General features: G+C 42.4%; 1 protein-coding gene and 1 pseudogene across 4 annotated transcripts in view; one reads left to right on the top strand and one right to left on the bottom strand.

Moving 5' to 3' along the window:
- Positions 1-8,609, bottom strand: part of LOC102484404 (cytochrome c oxidase subunit NDUFA4 pseudogene) — a 30,431-nt pseudogene extending 21,822 nt beyond the window's left edge.
- The window catches only part of NDRG3 (NDRG family member 3), a 75,893-nt gene that overhangs the window by 47,369 nt on the left and 10,683 nt on the right, over positions 1-17,841 (top strand). For all 4 annotated transcript variants that reach the window (XM_006144095.3, XM_006144096.2, XM_006144094.2 and 1 more), the window contains 5 exons: positions 630-716; positions 5,444-5,500; positions 12,264-12,367; positions 14,630-14,695; positions 14,818-14,869. In XM_006144095.3, coding sequence (XP_006144157.1) covers positions 630-716; positions 5,444-5,500; positions 12,264-12,367; positions 14,630-14,695; positions 14,818-14,869 — 366 coding nt within the window. The remainder of the gene's footprint in view (positions 1-629; positions 717-5,443; positions 5,501-12,263; positions 12,368-14,629; positions 14,696-14,817; positions 14,870-17,841) is intronic.

The following is a 17,841-nucleotide window of genomic DNA, read 5'->3' as shown; positions in this document are numbered from 1 at the left end:
AGTGGTTACATTGCTGGACTTCCACATGGCTGACCTCGGTTTTAGTTCTGGACCCTGGCGGCTTGAAATTCACATCAGGCGCTTGTCAGTTCATGCCCAGAAGAATGGGGGAAAGGGATTAAAGTGTGGCCATCCCCTGGGGGATGATTTCTTACTGTCTCTGTCTCTCTCTCTCTTCAGCAAGCTCATATACCCTAAGGCAAAAATCTTGTAAAATAAAAACAAACAAACAAAAACCTCTGTTGGGAAGAAAATGAGGATAAAACAGCCTAACTAAGTGGAGCAGCCTGCTGTGCCAGTAGTTGCAAGCAGAGAAGATCCACCATGAGTTAAAACAACTTGTGGACACACTAAGTGTTCTCCTCCACTGTAGAAATAAAACCTTGTCTTCCCTGTAGATTCTAAGACAAGATCATTTGAGAGCAATTGAAGAAACAGGTTTCCAGATGCTAACTTATCTTTCAGGGGCCACTTTCCACATATTCTTCCTCGCACCTTCAGCAGTCTTGCTTGCAGTCAGCTATGAGGCATTAAGGCATAATCAGAATTCACTAACTGTGTTCCAGTGGCTTTAGAAGAAACAGTGGAAGTGGAACTTGACATTCTGTTGTCTTTGTCTCGTCTTTCAGCTCAATCATCCAGACCTTGTGGAAGGCCTTGTTCTCATCAATGTTGACCCATGTGCTAAAGGCTGGATTGACTGGGCAGCTTCCAAAGTAAGTACCAAACAAAGGATCCATTAGCTCATTTCTTGGTCCCTTCTCAAAACAGCATATCTTTTCAATATTTCATGAAGTTACATATACGGTAAAGGGCAAAAAAGTTTTATGTATACAGTTTGATAAATGTTTACTTATGTAATCACCACTTAATCAATGGATAGAATATTTCCAACTCTCTAGAGGGTTCCCTTATGCTTTTGCCAAATTAATACTTCCTCCTTCCCAGAAATCACCTTATTCTGACTTGTCACCATAAATTAATCTGTTCTTAAACTTCATGTAATTGGAATAATAAAATATGTATTCTTCTGATGTCTTTGTGTGTGTGAGACTCATCCACGTTGTGTGTAGCAGTGGATCTGTCTCATTGCTGTTTCATAATCTATTGTAGGACTGTATAAAATGAGTCGTGTGTTACTTGTTATGGATAAAGCTTCGGTGCACATTTTTTTATCTTTTCTTTTTTTTTGGAGAGGTTTTTGCTATAGGGTACATGTGCTCACCAGAGAAACAGAGAGACAGAAAGCAAGAAATCATGATAGCCACGCCACAGGCCCTTCTCCTCCATTATCCTCTCAGGATCTTGGGCACGCACATACACGTGCCTGGTGTGAGTTTAAGCCACCGAGTCTGGGACTCAAACCATGGTCGACTACGTGGTAGTCCAGCGACATAGCCATTACGCTAACTGCTGGTTCCTATCTTTTTTTTTTTTTTAAGAGAGAATTTTGCTATAGGGCCTATGAACTCGCTAGAGAGGCAAAAAGAAAGCGAGAAATCCCGCACCCCCCCCCCCTGCAAGGGATGGCCATACCACAATCCCTTCTCCTCCATTCTCGGGATTTGGGGCATATACACACACACACCCCATGTGAGTTCCAAGCCTCCAGGTCTGCAGTCAGTGGACTTGAATCACAGTCATCCATGTGCGAGTCCAGCCATGTAACCATTATGCCATCTGCTGGCCCCCGGCTTCTACGCACATTCTTTTACACATTTTCATAGACATACACATGTGTTACTTTTGGGTTTATACTTAGTGAAATTGCTGGGTCAAAGGGCACATGTGTGTTTAGTGGTAGTAGATACTGCCAGACAGTTTTCCGAAGTGTTTGACCAGTTTACTACAGCAACAGATCAAACTTTCAGTTGTTCCACATCCTCACTGACATTTGAAAGCCCTTCTTGTTTTTGTAAAAGATGAGCAGTTTTATTTGTAATGTTAGTTTGTGACCATGATCAAAATAACTATAGTTGCTATTATTTTTTAAATTTAACTTTACTTACTTATTCATTCATTCATTTTTAATTTCAACCAGAGAGGGACAGAGCTGGGGGGCGGGGTAGTGAGGAAGCAAGCCACCAGGTCTGGGACTCGAACTGCAGGTGGCCACGTGGGAGTCCAGTGTCCTTAACCACCATGCCACCTGCCAGCCCCAATAGCTATAGTTATTAAAATAAGAATTTTTAATTGTACTGTCTTTTTCATTTTAAGCTATGCCTGTAGGTAAATAATACTGCATTTTGGGGCCAGCAGTTAGCGTAATGGCTATGTCGCTGGACTCCCATGTAGTCAACTGCAGTTCAAGTCCTGGACCCAGTGGCTTAAAAAATTCACGCCAGGTGCGTGTGCGTGTGTGCCCAAGATCCCGAGAGGAGAATGGAGGAGGAGGGGTTGCGGGGCATGACCATCCCCCCTGGGGGGTGATTTCTCTCTTTCTGTCTCTCTGTCTCTGTCTCTGTCTGTCTGGCGGGCGCACATGCTCTATAGCAAAAAAAAAAAAAAAAACTCTCCAATAAAAATATTAATACTGCATTTTAGCTTTTATGTCCTTAAGCGGCAGTGATTTTGAGCACCTTTTCTTGAATATCCTCTTAGGAGATGCCTGTTCGAGTCTTTCTACCCCCTTTCCCTTTTAAAAAGTTTATTCTGGGACCAGCAGATGGCGTAATGGTTACATCACTGAACTCCCACCTGGCCAACCATGGTTCGAGTCTCAGACTCAGTCGCTTTGAAGCTCTTGGCTGGGCGCATGTGTGTGTATGCCCCAAATTCTGAAAGGAGAATGGAAGAGAAGGGACTGCAGCATGGCCATGCCCCTGGGGGAGATTTCTCACTTTTTGTCTGTCTCTCCAGTGAACTCACACGCCCTATAGCAAAAATCTCTCTAATAAACAAACAAATAAATAAAAATAAAAAACTTATTCTGCATACAAGCCCTTTGTTGGGTACGTATAACTTAGGTCATTTCTCTTAGCCTGTAGCTTGCATTTTCACTTTTTTTTTTTTTTTTTTTTTTGGAGAGGTTTTCGCTATAGGGCGCATGCACTCGCCAGACAGGCAGAGAGAGACAGAGACAGAAAGCGAGAAATCACCCCCCTAGAGGGGATGGCCACGCCGCAGTCCCTTCTCCATTCTCCTCTCGGGATCTTGGGCACACACGCACATGCGCCCGGCGTGAGTTCTAAGCCACCGGGTTCGGGACACGAACCACGGTCGACTACGTGGGCGTCCAGCAACATAGCCATTACGCTGACTGCTGGTTCCCACATTTTCACTGTCTTAAGGGATGAAATGAATGAATGAATCACTATCTTGAGTGAACCCAAGCAGCTTCTCTGTGCGGCTGCTCTGAAGATATGTGGATTATTGATGTTTGCAGTCTGGGAAATGAAGAACTCTGACCTCTGAAACACTCGAGCAGTGTACAGGGTGCATCCATGGTCCTGTGGCTGGAGGGCGGGGGAGGGGGGTGCAGCGTGATGAGACTCTGTCAAGGATACCTTTCACGTGCCTGCAACTCTTATGAAAGTAAAAGTAAACCTAAGATACAAATATTCTTTTAAAAGAAGAAGAAGGTCTAAAGAATTGTGTACCTGTATAGTGCTTACTGTATACTAGACACTGTCCTTAAATATTTTATATGTAAGCTTTTCATTCTCAGGATATTCCAGTGAAGTAGTATGACTTTTATCTCACAGGGAAATTATGAATTTGCTTAAGGTCCCGTAGCTAGTAAGTTGCAGAGCTATGATACTCATTAAAGCATTGTTTATAAGGCAAGAATTAGGGCCTAAGTGCCATAATTCAGCGTGACAAAGTTGTGATAGAACCATATAATGGAAAAGTATATAATCAAAGGATTATGCAATTTGGTTATCTAAGGAAATAAAATTCTCATGTTAAGTGAAAAACAGAATTATATGATATGATCCCAGTTCTGTTAAATACATATATGCATGGGAAAATGATGTTACTAGTAGTTACATCTCTGGCTGGTAGTATTACAAATGTTTCATCCATCCTTTCCCACATCTGCATTTTGGAGAATTGAGGTATTCTCTAGTTCTGGATGAAATGTCCTAACAATGTCATCGCCAGGTGCTACAAAAATTCTTCTCATGGCCTTACATATTTAAAAGTTGTTCTAATTCCTATTTAATATATGGGTACAGTAACACCTGAGCACTCAATAATGTGGTAGCCTAATACAGTTTTGGTAAAACTTCAGCCTTGTTAGCCTTTATGAATACTTAAGGGTATTAGATGTGAAGTGAGATTGGTTACTAATTCTAATTACCTTTCATTTCTAACCTGTGCACCTCTCATACTCCTGAGAATGGATTTCAGGACTTCATTCTTCCTTAATCTTCATAGGAGTATGCGATCCTGCTCCACCAGGTCCATGTCTCCCTCACCTCCTCTTCTCCATCCCCACTCCCAGCTCTGCACTTCGCCTCTGATCAAAGTTAGCTGTGGGAATTCAGTGTAAAAAACAAGCAGGCGGCTTATGGGGAATCAGCAACATAATCCAAGTTAGAAATTTTTCTCAAAATAGACTAACAATCTATTTATGCAGATTGCTGCATTTATTAGACCATGAGATGCATCATTTCTGAAATGGGAAGAATTAGGAGAAAAATGTTCAAAATGCAAGAACATTCTGTAAACATAACCATTTCCTCCCACTCCTTAAAATGAAGACAGAAAAATACTGGAAGAAAAAAAAAATGTTTTTTATGTCTCGGATGGCTTTGGAGTGGTTGTAAGTAGATGGTTATCATCCATGAATCTGGTATAAATGCAGAAATATGGTCAGAAATAAAGCAGCACATAACCATGAGTTCAAGATTTTGTTTTTGGTTTTGTTGTTTAAGAATTATTTTTATTTAACTTTATTTATTTTTAATTTTGACCCGCAAGGGATGGAGGGTGAGGGAGAGAGAAAGTGAGAAAACAAGCTGTCGGGTCCAGGACTCAGGCTACAGTCAGTCATGTGAAAGTCCAGCACCCTTAACCACCACGCCCCCTACGAGCCCCAAGGTTTTGAGTTTCCAAAGGAGTGGCCAACATTTCTTCCAGTTCCCAGTTTCAAGCAGGCTCTGTTATTACCCTGAGAAGGAGACTTTTAGTTTTTATCTCACCTGTTTCTTTTTCTCATGTTTTTTTTAAAAAATTGCTTTCTGATCAAATGTACGATACTGAACTCTGTTATTACCCTGAGAAGGAGACTTTTAGTTTTTATCTCACCTGTTTCTTTTTCTCATGTTTTTTTTTTTTAAATTGCTTTCTGATCAAATGTATGATACTGAATTGTGGGTGTTTTGTGTGTTTCTTGAGGGTTATCATATGTTCAATAAAGTGCATTTATCTGAAGTGGATAGATTGGTCAAGTTTTATACATGCTTTTACCCTCTTGACATAGAGTCTTTCTTTTTAGCTCTCAGGCTTGACAACCAATATTGTGGACATTATTTTGGCTCATCACTTTGGACAGGTAAGTGCCTTTTTCAGGCAAGAGAATTGTGTTTATTGGTTTGCATGCAATGCCTTATTTTACCTCAGGAAAGAAAAGGTACCTTAGAATTTACTTGATCTAGCAGGTAACACTTCATGCGTGCAGCCCTGCAGACGCTAGTCTAAATGTGGAAGGCATCAACTCAGTGCCACATGGCTCCTGGCCTTTGAGAGATAAGAGAAGATAGTGTCTCTCCCACCTTTTCCCTCTAAGTAGCATGCCATCTGTTAATGTTTGACAAGAGCACGTGCCTCACAAAACATCTTTAGAGCCATAAGAAGGTCTGGGAAAGACTTGACAGAAATAGAAATTTAAAAGAAAGAAAGAAAGAAGCTGTGAAATGGGGACCAGCAGGTGGTGTGGTGGTTAAAGCACTGAATGCTCCCATGTGATCGACCACGGTTCAGGTTCTGGACCTGGTGGCTTGCTTTCTCACTTTCTCTCTCTCTCTCTCTCTCGCTCTCTCTGGTCAAGTTAAAAAATGAATGAATGAATAAATAAAATTAAATAAGTAATTCTTAAAAGAAAGAAACTGTGAAGTATTAGTGCTAGAAGAACCTTAGAGATTATCTTATTCATTCCCCGTGTTTTACTGGTGAGGAAGGTAAAGTCTACAGAGGAAGTGACAGCGATCACATGGATAAAAATTAGGTTGGGGACAGGAGAATCTCAGTTCTCTTTTCTCTTTTTGTTTTAAAGAATTATTTATTCATTTTTATTTATTTATTTAATTTGCTATAGGGCATGTGTGCTTTCCAGAGAGGGACAGAGAGAAGGAGAGTGAGAAAGTAAGCCACCAGGTCTGGAACTCAAACTGTGGTCAGCCATGTGAGAGTCCAGCACTTTAACCACCACACCAACTGCTGGCCCCATAGTGCTTTCTTTAGTTGAGGTATAACGTACAGATAGTATAGTGCAGAAATCATGAGTGCATCTCAGTGACCTATGTATCTTTTTGTGTAACCACTCCCCAAATCGAGAGACAGATTTCTATCATCCCCACAATGTGCACTTCTGTTCTTTCCTACTCCTAATCGCCTGCCTCAAATAAGGTATTTACCATAGTGTTCTATTACTTCCTAGAGACTATTTTTGCCTTTCCTTGAGCTCCATGCAAATGGAGAGTCTACATTTTGTTTCAGGGTTCTTGTACTCAACGTATTGTCTTTGAGATTGATCCATGTCATTCCATATATCCACAGTTTATTCTTTTCTATTACTCTGTAGCAACAGTCCACTGTATTAATACACTACAGTTTATTTACTTTCCTGTAAATGAACATTGGGGTGGTTTTTAGTTTTGTGTGTGGGTTTTTTCTTTTACTATTTAGATTTTAGCTGCAATGAACATTTTTGCACATGTCTTTTGGATATATGCACTCAATTCTCTGCCTCCCTCTCTAAATATGCATGTATTTCTACTTGTTGATTTTTCAGTTGCAGGTATTATCTGTTGGCTTTCCATTATGGAAAATGGTTTTTCTCTTTGCCCCTCTCTCTTTCACCACTCCTGCCGCACATACGTATCACATGCTCCCTGCCGTCAGGATGTACAGGTGTATTTGCCACCACCCCATTCCCCCAGCTTTAACACTATTTGTGTTAGATCAAATTCCAGCATTATGCCGTAAACACTGTAGGTGCTATTCATAGCATACATTCACAACTGGGCCATGGCTATTTTTCTTTTTCTGCTCACATTTGTGTTCTCTTTTTTTTTTTTTTTTTTTGAGAGGCTTTTGCTATAAGGTGTGTGCACTCGCCAGAAAGAGAGAGACAGAAAGCGAGAAATCACTCTCCAGCAATGGCCACGCTGCAATCCCTTCTCCTCCATTCTCCTCTCGGGATCCTGGGCATGCACACATACACGCCCAGCATGAATTTAAGCCACCGGGCCCGGGACTCGAACCACGGTAGACTACATGGGAGTTCAGTGACATAGCCATTACGCTAACTGCTGGTTCCGCATTTGTGTTCTCTTAAGCTCATTATTTGTCCTTTTATTTTCGTTTCGTTTACATTAGTTGGTTATTATTCTGTGTATTATCAGACTTTACTTTAAACTCTCTCCCTAGTTATCTAAATCTCCTTGCTCAACATCTTTAAGCATATCGTGTATTCTGTCATTTTTGATTTACTGAAGAATTCCCTTCCGCAGCATTCTCGATTGCTGTAGTCTGGACTGGTTTGGTAGCCAGTGAAAACGAACCAAAGACGGGTTTTGTGTATTGGCCCCTTAGTTGTTTATTTTTCTCTAAAGGCTGAGGCTCATTAGCTCAAAAGCCTGCCAGCACCAGAATTATATTTTGACACATCCAGTTATTTTTAAAATAGCCCAGGCCCAGCCACAGTGACACAGATAGCACCACCACTTGGGAGGCTAGAAGCCACACACTGTCATGAATGGAAACAAAAAATGCGTCAACTGAAAGCTGAAAAAAACTTAAAAGAAAAAGAATGCCTGTCTTTATCTCTCTTCTTCTCCCTTCTCCCATTGTAAGGTGGGGGAAGGCCTAAAAATGCATATTTTAGGGACCAGCAGTTGGCATAATGGCTATGTCGCTGAACGCCCATGTAGCCGACTGCGATTTGAGTCCTGGACCTGGTGGCTTAAACTCACGCCAGACGCGTATGCGTGTGTACCCAAGATCTCAAGAGGAGAATGGAGAAGGGATTGCGGTGTGGCCATCCCCCCGGGAGTGATTTCTCACTTTCTGTCTCTCTGTTTCTCTCTGTCTTTCTGGCGAGTGCATGCACCCTATAGCAAAAACCTCTCCAAAAAAAAAAAAAAAAAGAACATATTTTAGTTGTTTAGTGCCCACCTGCTTTACATAGCCCACAAAGCTGGCCACATCTACAAAACGTACCCTCACATACATGCCATTGATAAGACAGTTTTAGTGAGAAAACCCTAATACTCACATGTTTATGAAAACTCTTCGGAGTAGCCCTTCAGAGTTCTCTGACCCAGAAACTCACCGCCATGCTGCTGAACTGCATCACCCAGATGTGTAAGCTGCCGCCCTGGTTTCCCTGTCGCGTATGAGTTCCTTTGTCATCCTCCTCTTCCAGCTGGTTGTGCCCTTGCTGTAAGCCCTTGGACAGTACGCTGTGAGGGACCTGTCCAGGTGCCATCCACTGAAGCTGTGGGTGTTACTGCCTCTCGCGGTCATATCTTTTTCTTTGATCAGTCGAGAATCGCTCAGTCCTTCATGTGACTCTCTTCATCTCTCACACAGCTCTTATCCTTAGTTTTCCCTTCATTATTTTCCTGAGGACAATCCTGTTCTCTTTTCTATTGGACCTCATATTTCCTAGATCCCCTGTCTTCATAGTTTATTACCTCATTTTAGCAAAGCATATCTCTTAGTAGTCATGCATGTCTAATGTCTTCTGCTTCTAAACATCTGTGCTAGTTTGGGTATTAAATGCAGTTTGAAAATCTTTTTGCCTCAGAATTATCTAAGCATCACTCTTTTGACTTCCAATTTCTAGTATCATTATTCTAGTTCTTGACTGATGGTATGAAATCAGGTTTTTGTGTAGACGTATGTAGGATGTTCTGTTTGTCCTAAATATGATTAAACTCTGTCATGATGTGCCTTAGTAAATCCATTTTCATCCATTGTGTCAGGTGTTTAAATGAGCTCTTAAAATCTGGACACTCGGGGCTGATAGGTGATGTGGTGGTTAAGGCACTGGACTCCCATGTGGCTGATCGCAGTTCGAGTCCTGGACCGGGCGGCTTGCGTGCTCACTTTTCCCCTCTCTCGCTCTCAGTCTGGTCTAAGTAAATAAATAAAGTTAAATAAAATAATTGTTAAAAAAAATTTGGACACTTATGTTCTTAGTTCTGAAATTTTCTCTTAATAAAGTTAAATAAAATAATTGTTAAAGAAAAATTTGGACACTCATGTTCTTAGTTCTGAAATTTTCTCTGGAATAAATTGTGTGTGTGTCTTCAACATACAACATTTCAGTCGATGACAGATGAGAAGTACGTGGTCCCGTGAGATTATAATAGTCTCTACCCTGTAGCCTGCGTGTGTGGTAGGTGTTACCATCATGTGGGTTTATGTGAGTACGCTCTATGACGTTCGTAAAATAAAACCACCTGAAGACACATTTCTCAGAACACAGCCCTGCTTTGAGCAGTGTGTAGCTGCATGTCATTTACTTACTACCCTGTTTTCTCTGCCCTTGACCTCCTATTCTTTGGACGTTGGATCTCCTGGATTAGCCCTCTTATTTCCTATCTTCTCATATTTTTCACCTATAAGTCTTTTACTCTTCTAATAGATTTTCTCTGCTTTGTCTCCCAACTTTTAGTTTTATGCTGTCTGCCATTTTCTTTTTTTAATAATTATTTATGTAATTTTAGTTGTCTTTTTCTTTTCTTTTCTTTTTTTTTTTTTTTTTTGAGAAGTTTTTGCTATAAGGGCATGCACTTGCCAGAAAAACAGAGACTGAAAGACAGAAAGCTAGAAATCACCCCCCAGGGGGGATGGCCATGCTGCAGTCCCTTCTCCTCCATTCTCTCAGGATCTTGGGCACGCACACACATGCACCCAGTGAGGAAGCAAGCCACCAGTTGTGGGACTTAAATTGCGGTCACCCATGTGGGAATCCAGCATCCTTAACAACCACGCCACCTGCTGAATTCCATCCTCCCCCCTTTTAAAAATCTGACAAAAGAGGGCAAAGTCAAAAAACAGTGACGGTACTAACAAGAATGTGGGGAAACTGAGTAACAGAGAATAACTGAGTCGGCCCCATATGTCCTAATAAGGAGCCATCTGTACAAGTGAAAAGCAAGCCCAGAACAGAAGGTCGAGCAGACGGTAATTTGTGTTTTGCATGAGGGGGGCAGGGACGGTGTATATAATGCAGCTAGGTTGTTGCATTAGCACGGAGCCCCAGTGTGGCCCCTTGTATACCATTATCATTTCTTCCCCTTTTTTATCTCAAACTTTGCTGCTCAGGTTCCTCTCCCGACCTTCAAGGGGAACCTGGCTTGATGATTTCCTCTCTAATTATTGTTATTTGTACTGTTGCTTGTCATTTGTTTACATAAAAAAAAAAAAAAACCTGCCAGGGGGTATATGTGCTTGCCAGAGAGAGAGAAAGCAACCCCACGGTGGGGCATGGTCATACCAAAGTCTCTTCTCTGTTTCTCCCTCCTGTGGGGATGTTGGACTCACAGCACATGTACCTGCAGTTTTGTTTTGTTTTGTTTTGTTTTTCAAGCCACCAGGGCTAGGATTCAACCCTGTGGAATCTAGCACCCTTACCCACTCACTAGCCTATGTGACTGACCCAGTTACTTTTTTTATTGTAATATGTTTAGGATGAGAATATGGTCAGGACCAAATTTTCTAAGCATGAGTCCTGTGCCTTTCAGTTTCAGGTAGACTGTGGTCAGTTTCCAACAGTGTTCTTGGCTTATATCATCCATGTGGTGGTAAAAATGCAATTTTTTTTTCTTTTCCTCTACAAGGCTTGATGGTGACCTTGGATTAATTGACCTTCTAACTATCCCTGATACATTTCTTTCCTCCAGTGCAAAATGTTCCCTCTGCTTAAAATTGCATACTGATGGGACTACCAGGTGGCATAGTGGTTAAGGCACTAGACTCCCACATGGCTGACCTCGATTCAAGTCTCAGACCCAGCAGCATAAAACTCACACCAGGTGTGTGTGCGTGCATGCCCAAAATCCCAAGAGAAAAATAGAGGAGAAGGGATTGTGGCAACCAATCCCTCCAGGGGGTGATTTCTTGCTTTCTGTCTGTCTGTCTGTCTCTGTCTCTCTCTCTCTTTCTCTCTTTCTCTCTCTCTCTCTCTGTCTCCAGCAAGTACATGTGCCCTATAGTAAAAATCTCTCAAAAAAACAAAAGCCAGCTCTATCAAGGGGCCTGCAAATGGTGAAGAGATTAAGTCAGCTGGATTCTACATGGCTGACTATGCAGTTTGAGTCCTGGCCCTAATAGCTTGAAAATCACGCTGAGTGCATGTGCATGCACGCCCAAGATCCCAAGAGGAGAATGGAGGAGAAGGAACTGTGGCGTGGCCATCCCGCATAGGGGGTGATTTCTTACTTACTTTTTCTCTCTGGTGAGCACACACACCCTATGGCAAAACAAAACAGCTCTGTCAGGTCACTGGTTATTATATTCATTTTACATCCAGTATTTCTATCTTTATGAGAAATGGCAGAGCATAAAATACACACACTGGGGCTAGCAGGAGGTATGGTGGCTAAGGTGCTAAACTCCCACATGGCCCCCTGCAGTTCGAGTCCCAGACCTGGTGCTTCATTTCTCACTTTCCCTCTCTCTTTCTGTCTCTAATGAGTGTGTGTGTGTCCTATAGCAAATTCAGAAATAGTAAGTAATAAAATTAAATCATCATAAAAAATACACACACACACATGCATGCACATGCACACACACGGATGTAAATTAGGGTTCTGAATAATCACATGACCTAAGTTGCTCAGTCCATAGTTAAGGTTCTCTGGTACCATCATCTGACACAGAGTATGGCCTGAACCAGTCTAATGCAAATAAAAAAGATTGTAGCCATTCAGCCTCCCAGTACATCTATAGCCTCCAGGCTCTGCTTTGAGTTACCATCATGGGCAGTGAGATTTGGCTTTGGGAATTGAAAATGTAAACCAAACAAGATGCACTTGTTTTGGAGCGTTCTGAAGTTTCCCTGTATCTTCTTCCCATTGCTTTAGGAGGAGTTGCAGGCCAACCTGGACCTGATTCAGACCTACAGACTGCATATTGCCCAAGATATCAACCAGGAAAACCTGCAGCTCTTCCTGGGTTCCTATAACGGGTACAGTTGTTTCTTATTCCTTCACGTAAATGTAGACCAGGTCTGAAAAGATCATTGACATTTAAGAGACAGGCGAGAGGAAAGTAAACATCTTTCTTCGTTGTGCGATGTGATTGCCTTTGTACCATTTCACCATAGTGGAAGAGGAAGAGCTTTAGGACAGATGTGAAAATAGCTTACCAGAAGGAGTGAACCAAAAGCTGTTTCAGGCTTGTTTCAATCCCAGTTGTGGTTTTAAGATGTTTGGAGACACGGGAACCAGCAGTTAGCGTCATGGCTGTGTCGCTGGACTCCCATGTAGTCGACCGCGGTTCACGTCTCGGACCCGGTGGCTTAAATCTCATGCCGGGCGCGTGTGCGTGCGTGCCCAAGATCCCGAGAGGAGAATGGAGGAGAAGGGATTGCGGCGTGACCATCCCCCCTGGGGGGTGATTTCTCGCTTTCTGTCTCTATGTCTCTGTCTGTCTGTCTGGCGAGCGCACGCGCCCTATAGCATCTCTCCCAAAAAAAAATAAATAAATAAAAGAAAGAAAGGAAAAAAGTGAGAAAGATTTGTTAGACTTCCCACAGAGTTTTGAGGGGGGGTAAAAAAAAGGAGAGAATATCAAAATAAAAGTTTCAAGAACTACCATCACCTCTGTCCTATACTGTACTATCTCCTAATTGGTCTCCCTGATAATTAAGATGTCACCTCCAGCCTCGTGTTTTACCACTCTCCTTGCTGGCACCATATTGTCCTTTTTAAAGGTCCTGAAACAGTCCATATTCCCTCTATTTTATTCCCTCTGCCTGAAAAGCTGTCTCTAGACTTCCCCTTCTACTACTTGTCCTTTAAATCACACTAGTTAAATCAAATTCTGTTATTTATAACCCCCATCTGTTGGGACCAGCAGTTAATGTAATGGTTATGTCACTGTACTCCCACGTAGTTGACCACAGTTCGAGTCCCAGACCGGTACCTTTAAACTGACGCCGGGCACATGTGCATGCGTGCCCAAGATCCCGAGAGGAGAAAGGAGAAGGGATTGTGGCGTGGCCATCCCCCCTGGGGGGTGATTTCTCGCTCCCTGTCTCTCTCTGTCTTTCTGGCAAGTGCACAAGCCGTATAGCAAAAACCTCTCACAAAAAAAAGAAAAGAAAGGAAAAGAAAAAAAAAATCTGTTGCACTTGACTGTTAAAATTTTGTTTTTGTTTTTTAATTGTCAGAGGGTATGTGCATTTCCCGAGAGGAGAATGGAGGAGAAGGGATTGCGGCGTGACCATCCCCCCTGGGGGGTGATTTCTCGCTTTCTGTCTCTATGTCTCTGTCTGTCTGTCTGGCGAGCGCACGCGCCCTATAGCGAAAACCTCTCCAAAAAAAAAAAAAAAAGATGTTTGGAGACATAGATACTTTCATGTATGCACATAAAAATCCACAAGTATTTTGGGGAAGCATAGGAGAATACATACAGGGAAACAAGGAGAGAAGCCTTGATTTAGTTTTTCTTCTGATATCTTGTCACTTAGACAAAAATAACACATGGACGTGAGTAAATGCTCTTCTGTTTGTATATTTCAAAAATATGGTCACATCTTCCCCAGTCACTGAAAGCATTGTGGGGATGGACTGATTTTTATCTTGAGACCAACTGCTCCAAGGTAAAAATGTTAGCTCTTTCTGGCTTTTTGAACTCGTGAGAAAATTCAAGGAAGTGGTCAGCTGTAAACTCAAAGTCACACAGCCAGTCAGGGACAAAGCTGGGTTTTGAACCTTGTCCCTTTCTTCTCTTTGTATAGCAGAGCCTCCTATTTTTAGTGGAAATCAGAGTAAGTCGTGTGCTTACCAAAAAGAGTATGTCATTCCCTCTCTTGAGGAATTTAATTCCTCTGAACTATTGGGTTGTCAGGAAAGTCATGACGCATTTCTACATAGAAAAACAGAAAAATACATCATGACTTCTCTGACAATCCAGTAGCTGGAAGTGAATTAGGACCTGAGGAATTCAGTAGCAGCATCCCTGTTGTGCTTTGATGTTGTCTCCTCTTAACATCCCAGAGTGCCTTGGGGCAGAGCCAGGAGCCTCAGTCCTGCTCTGTACCTCTCCGGCTGCCCCTGGAAGGGGGTACTAGGTGACAAAGTGCCTGGGGTCACCCTTTCTCCCTGGTTGTGAAGGAACAATAGCTTTCACATTTCATGATACATTTTGATTTTCATGACCAGGAAATTGCCTGAGTTGTCATGATTCTGCCTAAAACGACATTGCTTCTGCTTTGCTTTTCTAGACGCAGAGACCTGGAGATTGAAAGACCCGTACTGGGCCAAAATGATAACAGATTAAAAACGTTAAAGTAAGTCCCTCACATTCCCTAATGAATTGCCACGGATCTTTGTTTTTCATAAATGAGTTCAGCACTCAGTTGACCATTGTGCCTGTGTGCTGCGTGACACCTCTCGTTTTGCCTGCACCTAGGTGTTCTACACTTCTGGTGGTGGGGGACAATTCACCTGCAGTTGAGGCTGTGGTAAGTAGGCACTGAGACCGTGAAGGTGAATGAGATTAAGGTGTAATAAAATGTGTGTGGCACACTGCCGACAGGCCAGAAACGGTTGGTAAACACGCATTTGTTATTTCTGACGGCACATCTCAGGGTTAACTTTTGGAACAGTCGTTCTCATCAGTCACCAGCTTCCTCATCTGAGGGGATCAGTGTTGCCCTTGACTGCTGTGTGTGGTTAGAGTCACTTGGTGGCAAGTCGTACCCCAAACACCGTATATCCATTGTCAGATTTCTGGCAACCTCAGCCTCTGCTCTGGAATAGATCGCCACTGCAAATCTAGCAGGGAGGGCTGCCGAGAACTTGGGTGCTTTCCTCTACCTCCTTCTCAGGCACATAGCACACTGAGAGAAATGATAGACGTTTCTTATAGAAGATGTGGAAAAAAATTAAAAACAGAGCGACAGTTATGCACAGCGAGGTATGCCTACAGTCCCAGCTGTTCAGGAGGCTAAGACAGGAGGACTGAGAGTTCACGGCCAGCCTAAACAATACAGTGAGACCCTATCTATTAAAAAAGGGATGGGACCAGCAGTTAGCGTAATAGCTGTGTCGCTGGACTCCCACGTAGTCGACTGCGGTTCGAGTCCCAGACCCGGTGGCTTAAACTCACACCGGGTGCATGTGCGTGCGTGCCCAAGATCCCGAGAGGAGAATGGAGGATAAGGGATTGAGGCGTGGCCATCCCCCCTGGGGGGTGATTTCTCGCTTTCTATCTCTCTGTCTCTCTCTGTCTGGCGAGCACACGCGCTCTATAGCAAATTCCCCCCCCCAAAAAAAAGGGTGATTTCTCGCTTTCTATCTCTCTGTCTCTCTCTGTCTGGCGAGCACACGTGCTGTATAGCAAATCCCCCCCCAAAAAAAAAGGGAAAAAAAGAAAAAGGAAAAATCATGATCCTTTACCCAAAGACAAACTTACATTTTCTTTAACATAAACTTGATTTTATTTATTTATATATGTGTGTGTGTGCTTTGTTTTTTGGGTTTTTGTTTTAGATTTTTGCTATAGGGCACTATGCTCACTGGAGGGACAGAGAGACAGAAAGCAAGATATCACTCCCCAGGGGGGATGGCCACACCAGAATTCCTTCTCTTCTATTCTCCTCTCGGAATTTTGGACACACATGCACACATCCCCAGCGTGAGTTTTAAACCACTGGGTCCAGGACTTGAACCACAGTCAACTATGTGGGAGTGCAGTGATGTAACCATTACTCCACCTGCTGGTCCCATTGTTTTTAAAGAATTACTTATTGGGAGGCCGGCAGGTGGTGTGGTGGTTAAGGGCACTAGACTCTCACATGGCCGCTGACCTACTCAGACCTGGAGGCTTGCTTTCTCACTTTGTCTCTCTCTCTGGTCAAATTAAAATAAATTAAAAAGTTAAGTAAAATAATTTTTTTTTAAATTATTTATTAGGGCTGGCAGGTGGTGTAGTGGTTAGGACGTCCACATGGCTAACGATAGTTTGAGTCCTGTACCTGGCAGCTTGCTTTCTCACTTTCCCTCTCTCTCTCTCTCTTTCTCTCTCTGTATGTGTGTCTCTTTCTGGTGAGCAATTTGCTCTATAACAAATTTTGAAATAATAATAATAATAAATAAAATTAAGTAAATAATTTTTTAAATTGCTATAGGGGGCACATGTGTTCACCAGTGAGAGACAGAGAGAGAGAAAGGAAAAGTGAGGAAGCAAGCTGCCGGGTCTGGAACGCGAACCGTGGTCAGCCATGTGGGAAGTGCAGTACTTCGGCCACCTTGTCACCTGCTGGCCCCCAGCCTTATTATATTAAATATGTAAACTTTGGGAGTCTGATTACTTAACAATGTTAACAGCATTTTTTTCATATTATAAACTCAGTATGTCTGTATAATATTTAGTCTGGTAGATGTACCATTATTTATTTAACTTTATTCTCCTGTTGATTATTTTGTATTTTACACCATCAATAATGCAGGGGCCAGCAGATGGCGTGGTGGTTAAGGCTCTGGATTCCCACATGACTGACTGCTGTTTGAATCCCAAACCTGGCAGCTTGCTTTCCCTCCCTCTTTCTTTGTCTGTCTCCCTCTAGTCAAAATTGAATAATAATAATAATAACTAAGTGAAATAATTCTTTAAAAAGTAATATTGCTGTTAGACATCCTTATAAAATCTTCTAATGTACCTTTGATTATTTTCTTGCAATGGAAGTAAAATCAATGTCGAAAATCATAAACCTTTAGAAGGTTTTTTAGTACATTTTGTCAGAAAGGATATAGGTGTGTATTGTGTGTATTGCCACCAGCAATATAGAAGAATGCCTGTCTCACTGCACCCTGTTCAGCACTGGTGGTTCCGTTCGTGTTTTATAGTAGTAGTTAATTTGATGAGTTAAAATGGGCATCTCACTGTTTCCATTTGCATACTGTTTGATTACAAGTAAAGGCTGGCAGTTTTGTATAGGCCTGTTATATCTCACAGCATGTGTAACGTAACTGTGTGAAAGTACTTGCTTTTCTCTGGCAGTGTTCTGCTACCCTCTATAGAGCAAAATAATGAGGGAGGCTTTTTGGAAAAGGAGTCTAATAAATAGAGGTGTAGACAGAGGCGATGTTTGGAGGGGGGATGTTGGTAGGGTGTGATTGATGAGAAGGTTGAATATATTTGCATCTCCCCGAAGTGCCCTGTAAAGTATGCGGTGTCTGGTGTAAAATACGTGGCAATGTGTGTGCACAGAGGCAAATGAACTCTCGATACCCACCCTCAAAAAGAAGTTTCCCGCAGGTAATAAGGTTATACTGATGATCCCAGTATTTCAAGAAGGAGTTTTATAGTCTTTGCTGCTCCAAAACTGTCAGAAACATTTCTAAATATATAGATGTCAGGGCCAGCAGGTGGCGTGGTGGTGGAGGTCCTGAACTCCCACATGGCCAACCATGATTCGAGTCCCAGGTCTGG

This window comes from Tupaia chinensis, unplaced genomic scaffold, assembly GCF_000334495.1.
Source record: "Tupaia chinensis unplaced genomic scaffold, TupChi_1.0 Scaffold000115_1, whole genome shotgun sequence".
NCBI classification, from domain to species: domain Eukaryota; kingdom Metazoa; phylum Chordata; class Mammalia; order Scandentia; family Tupaiidae; genus Tupaia; species Tupaia belangeri.
This window is presented reverse-complemented; position numbering and strand designations above follow the sequence as displayed.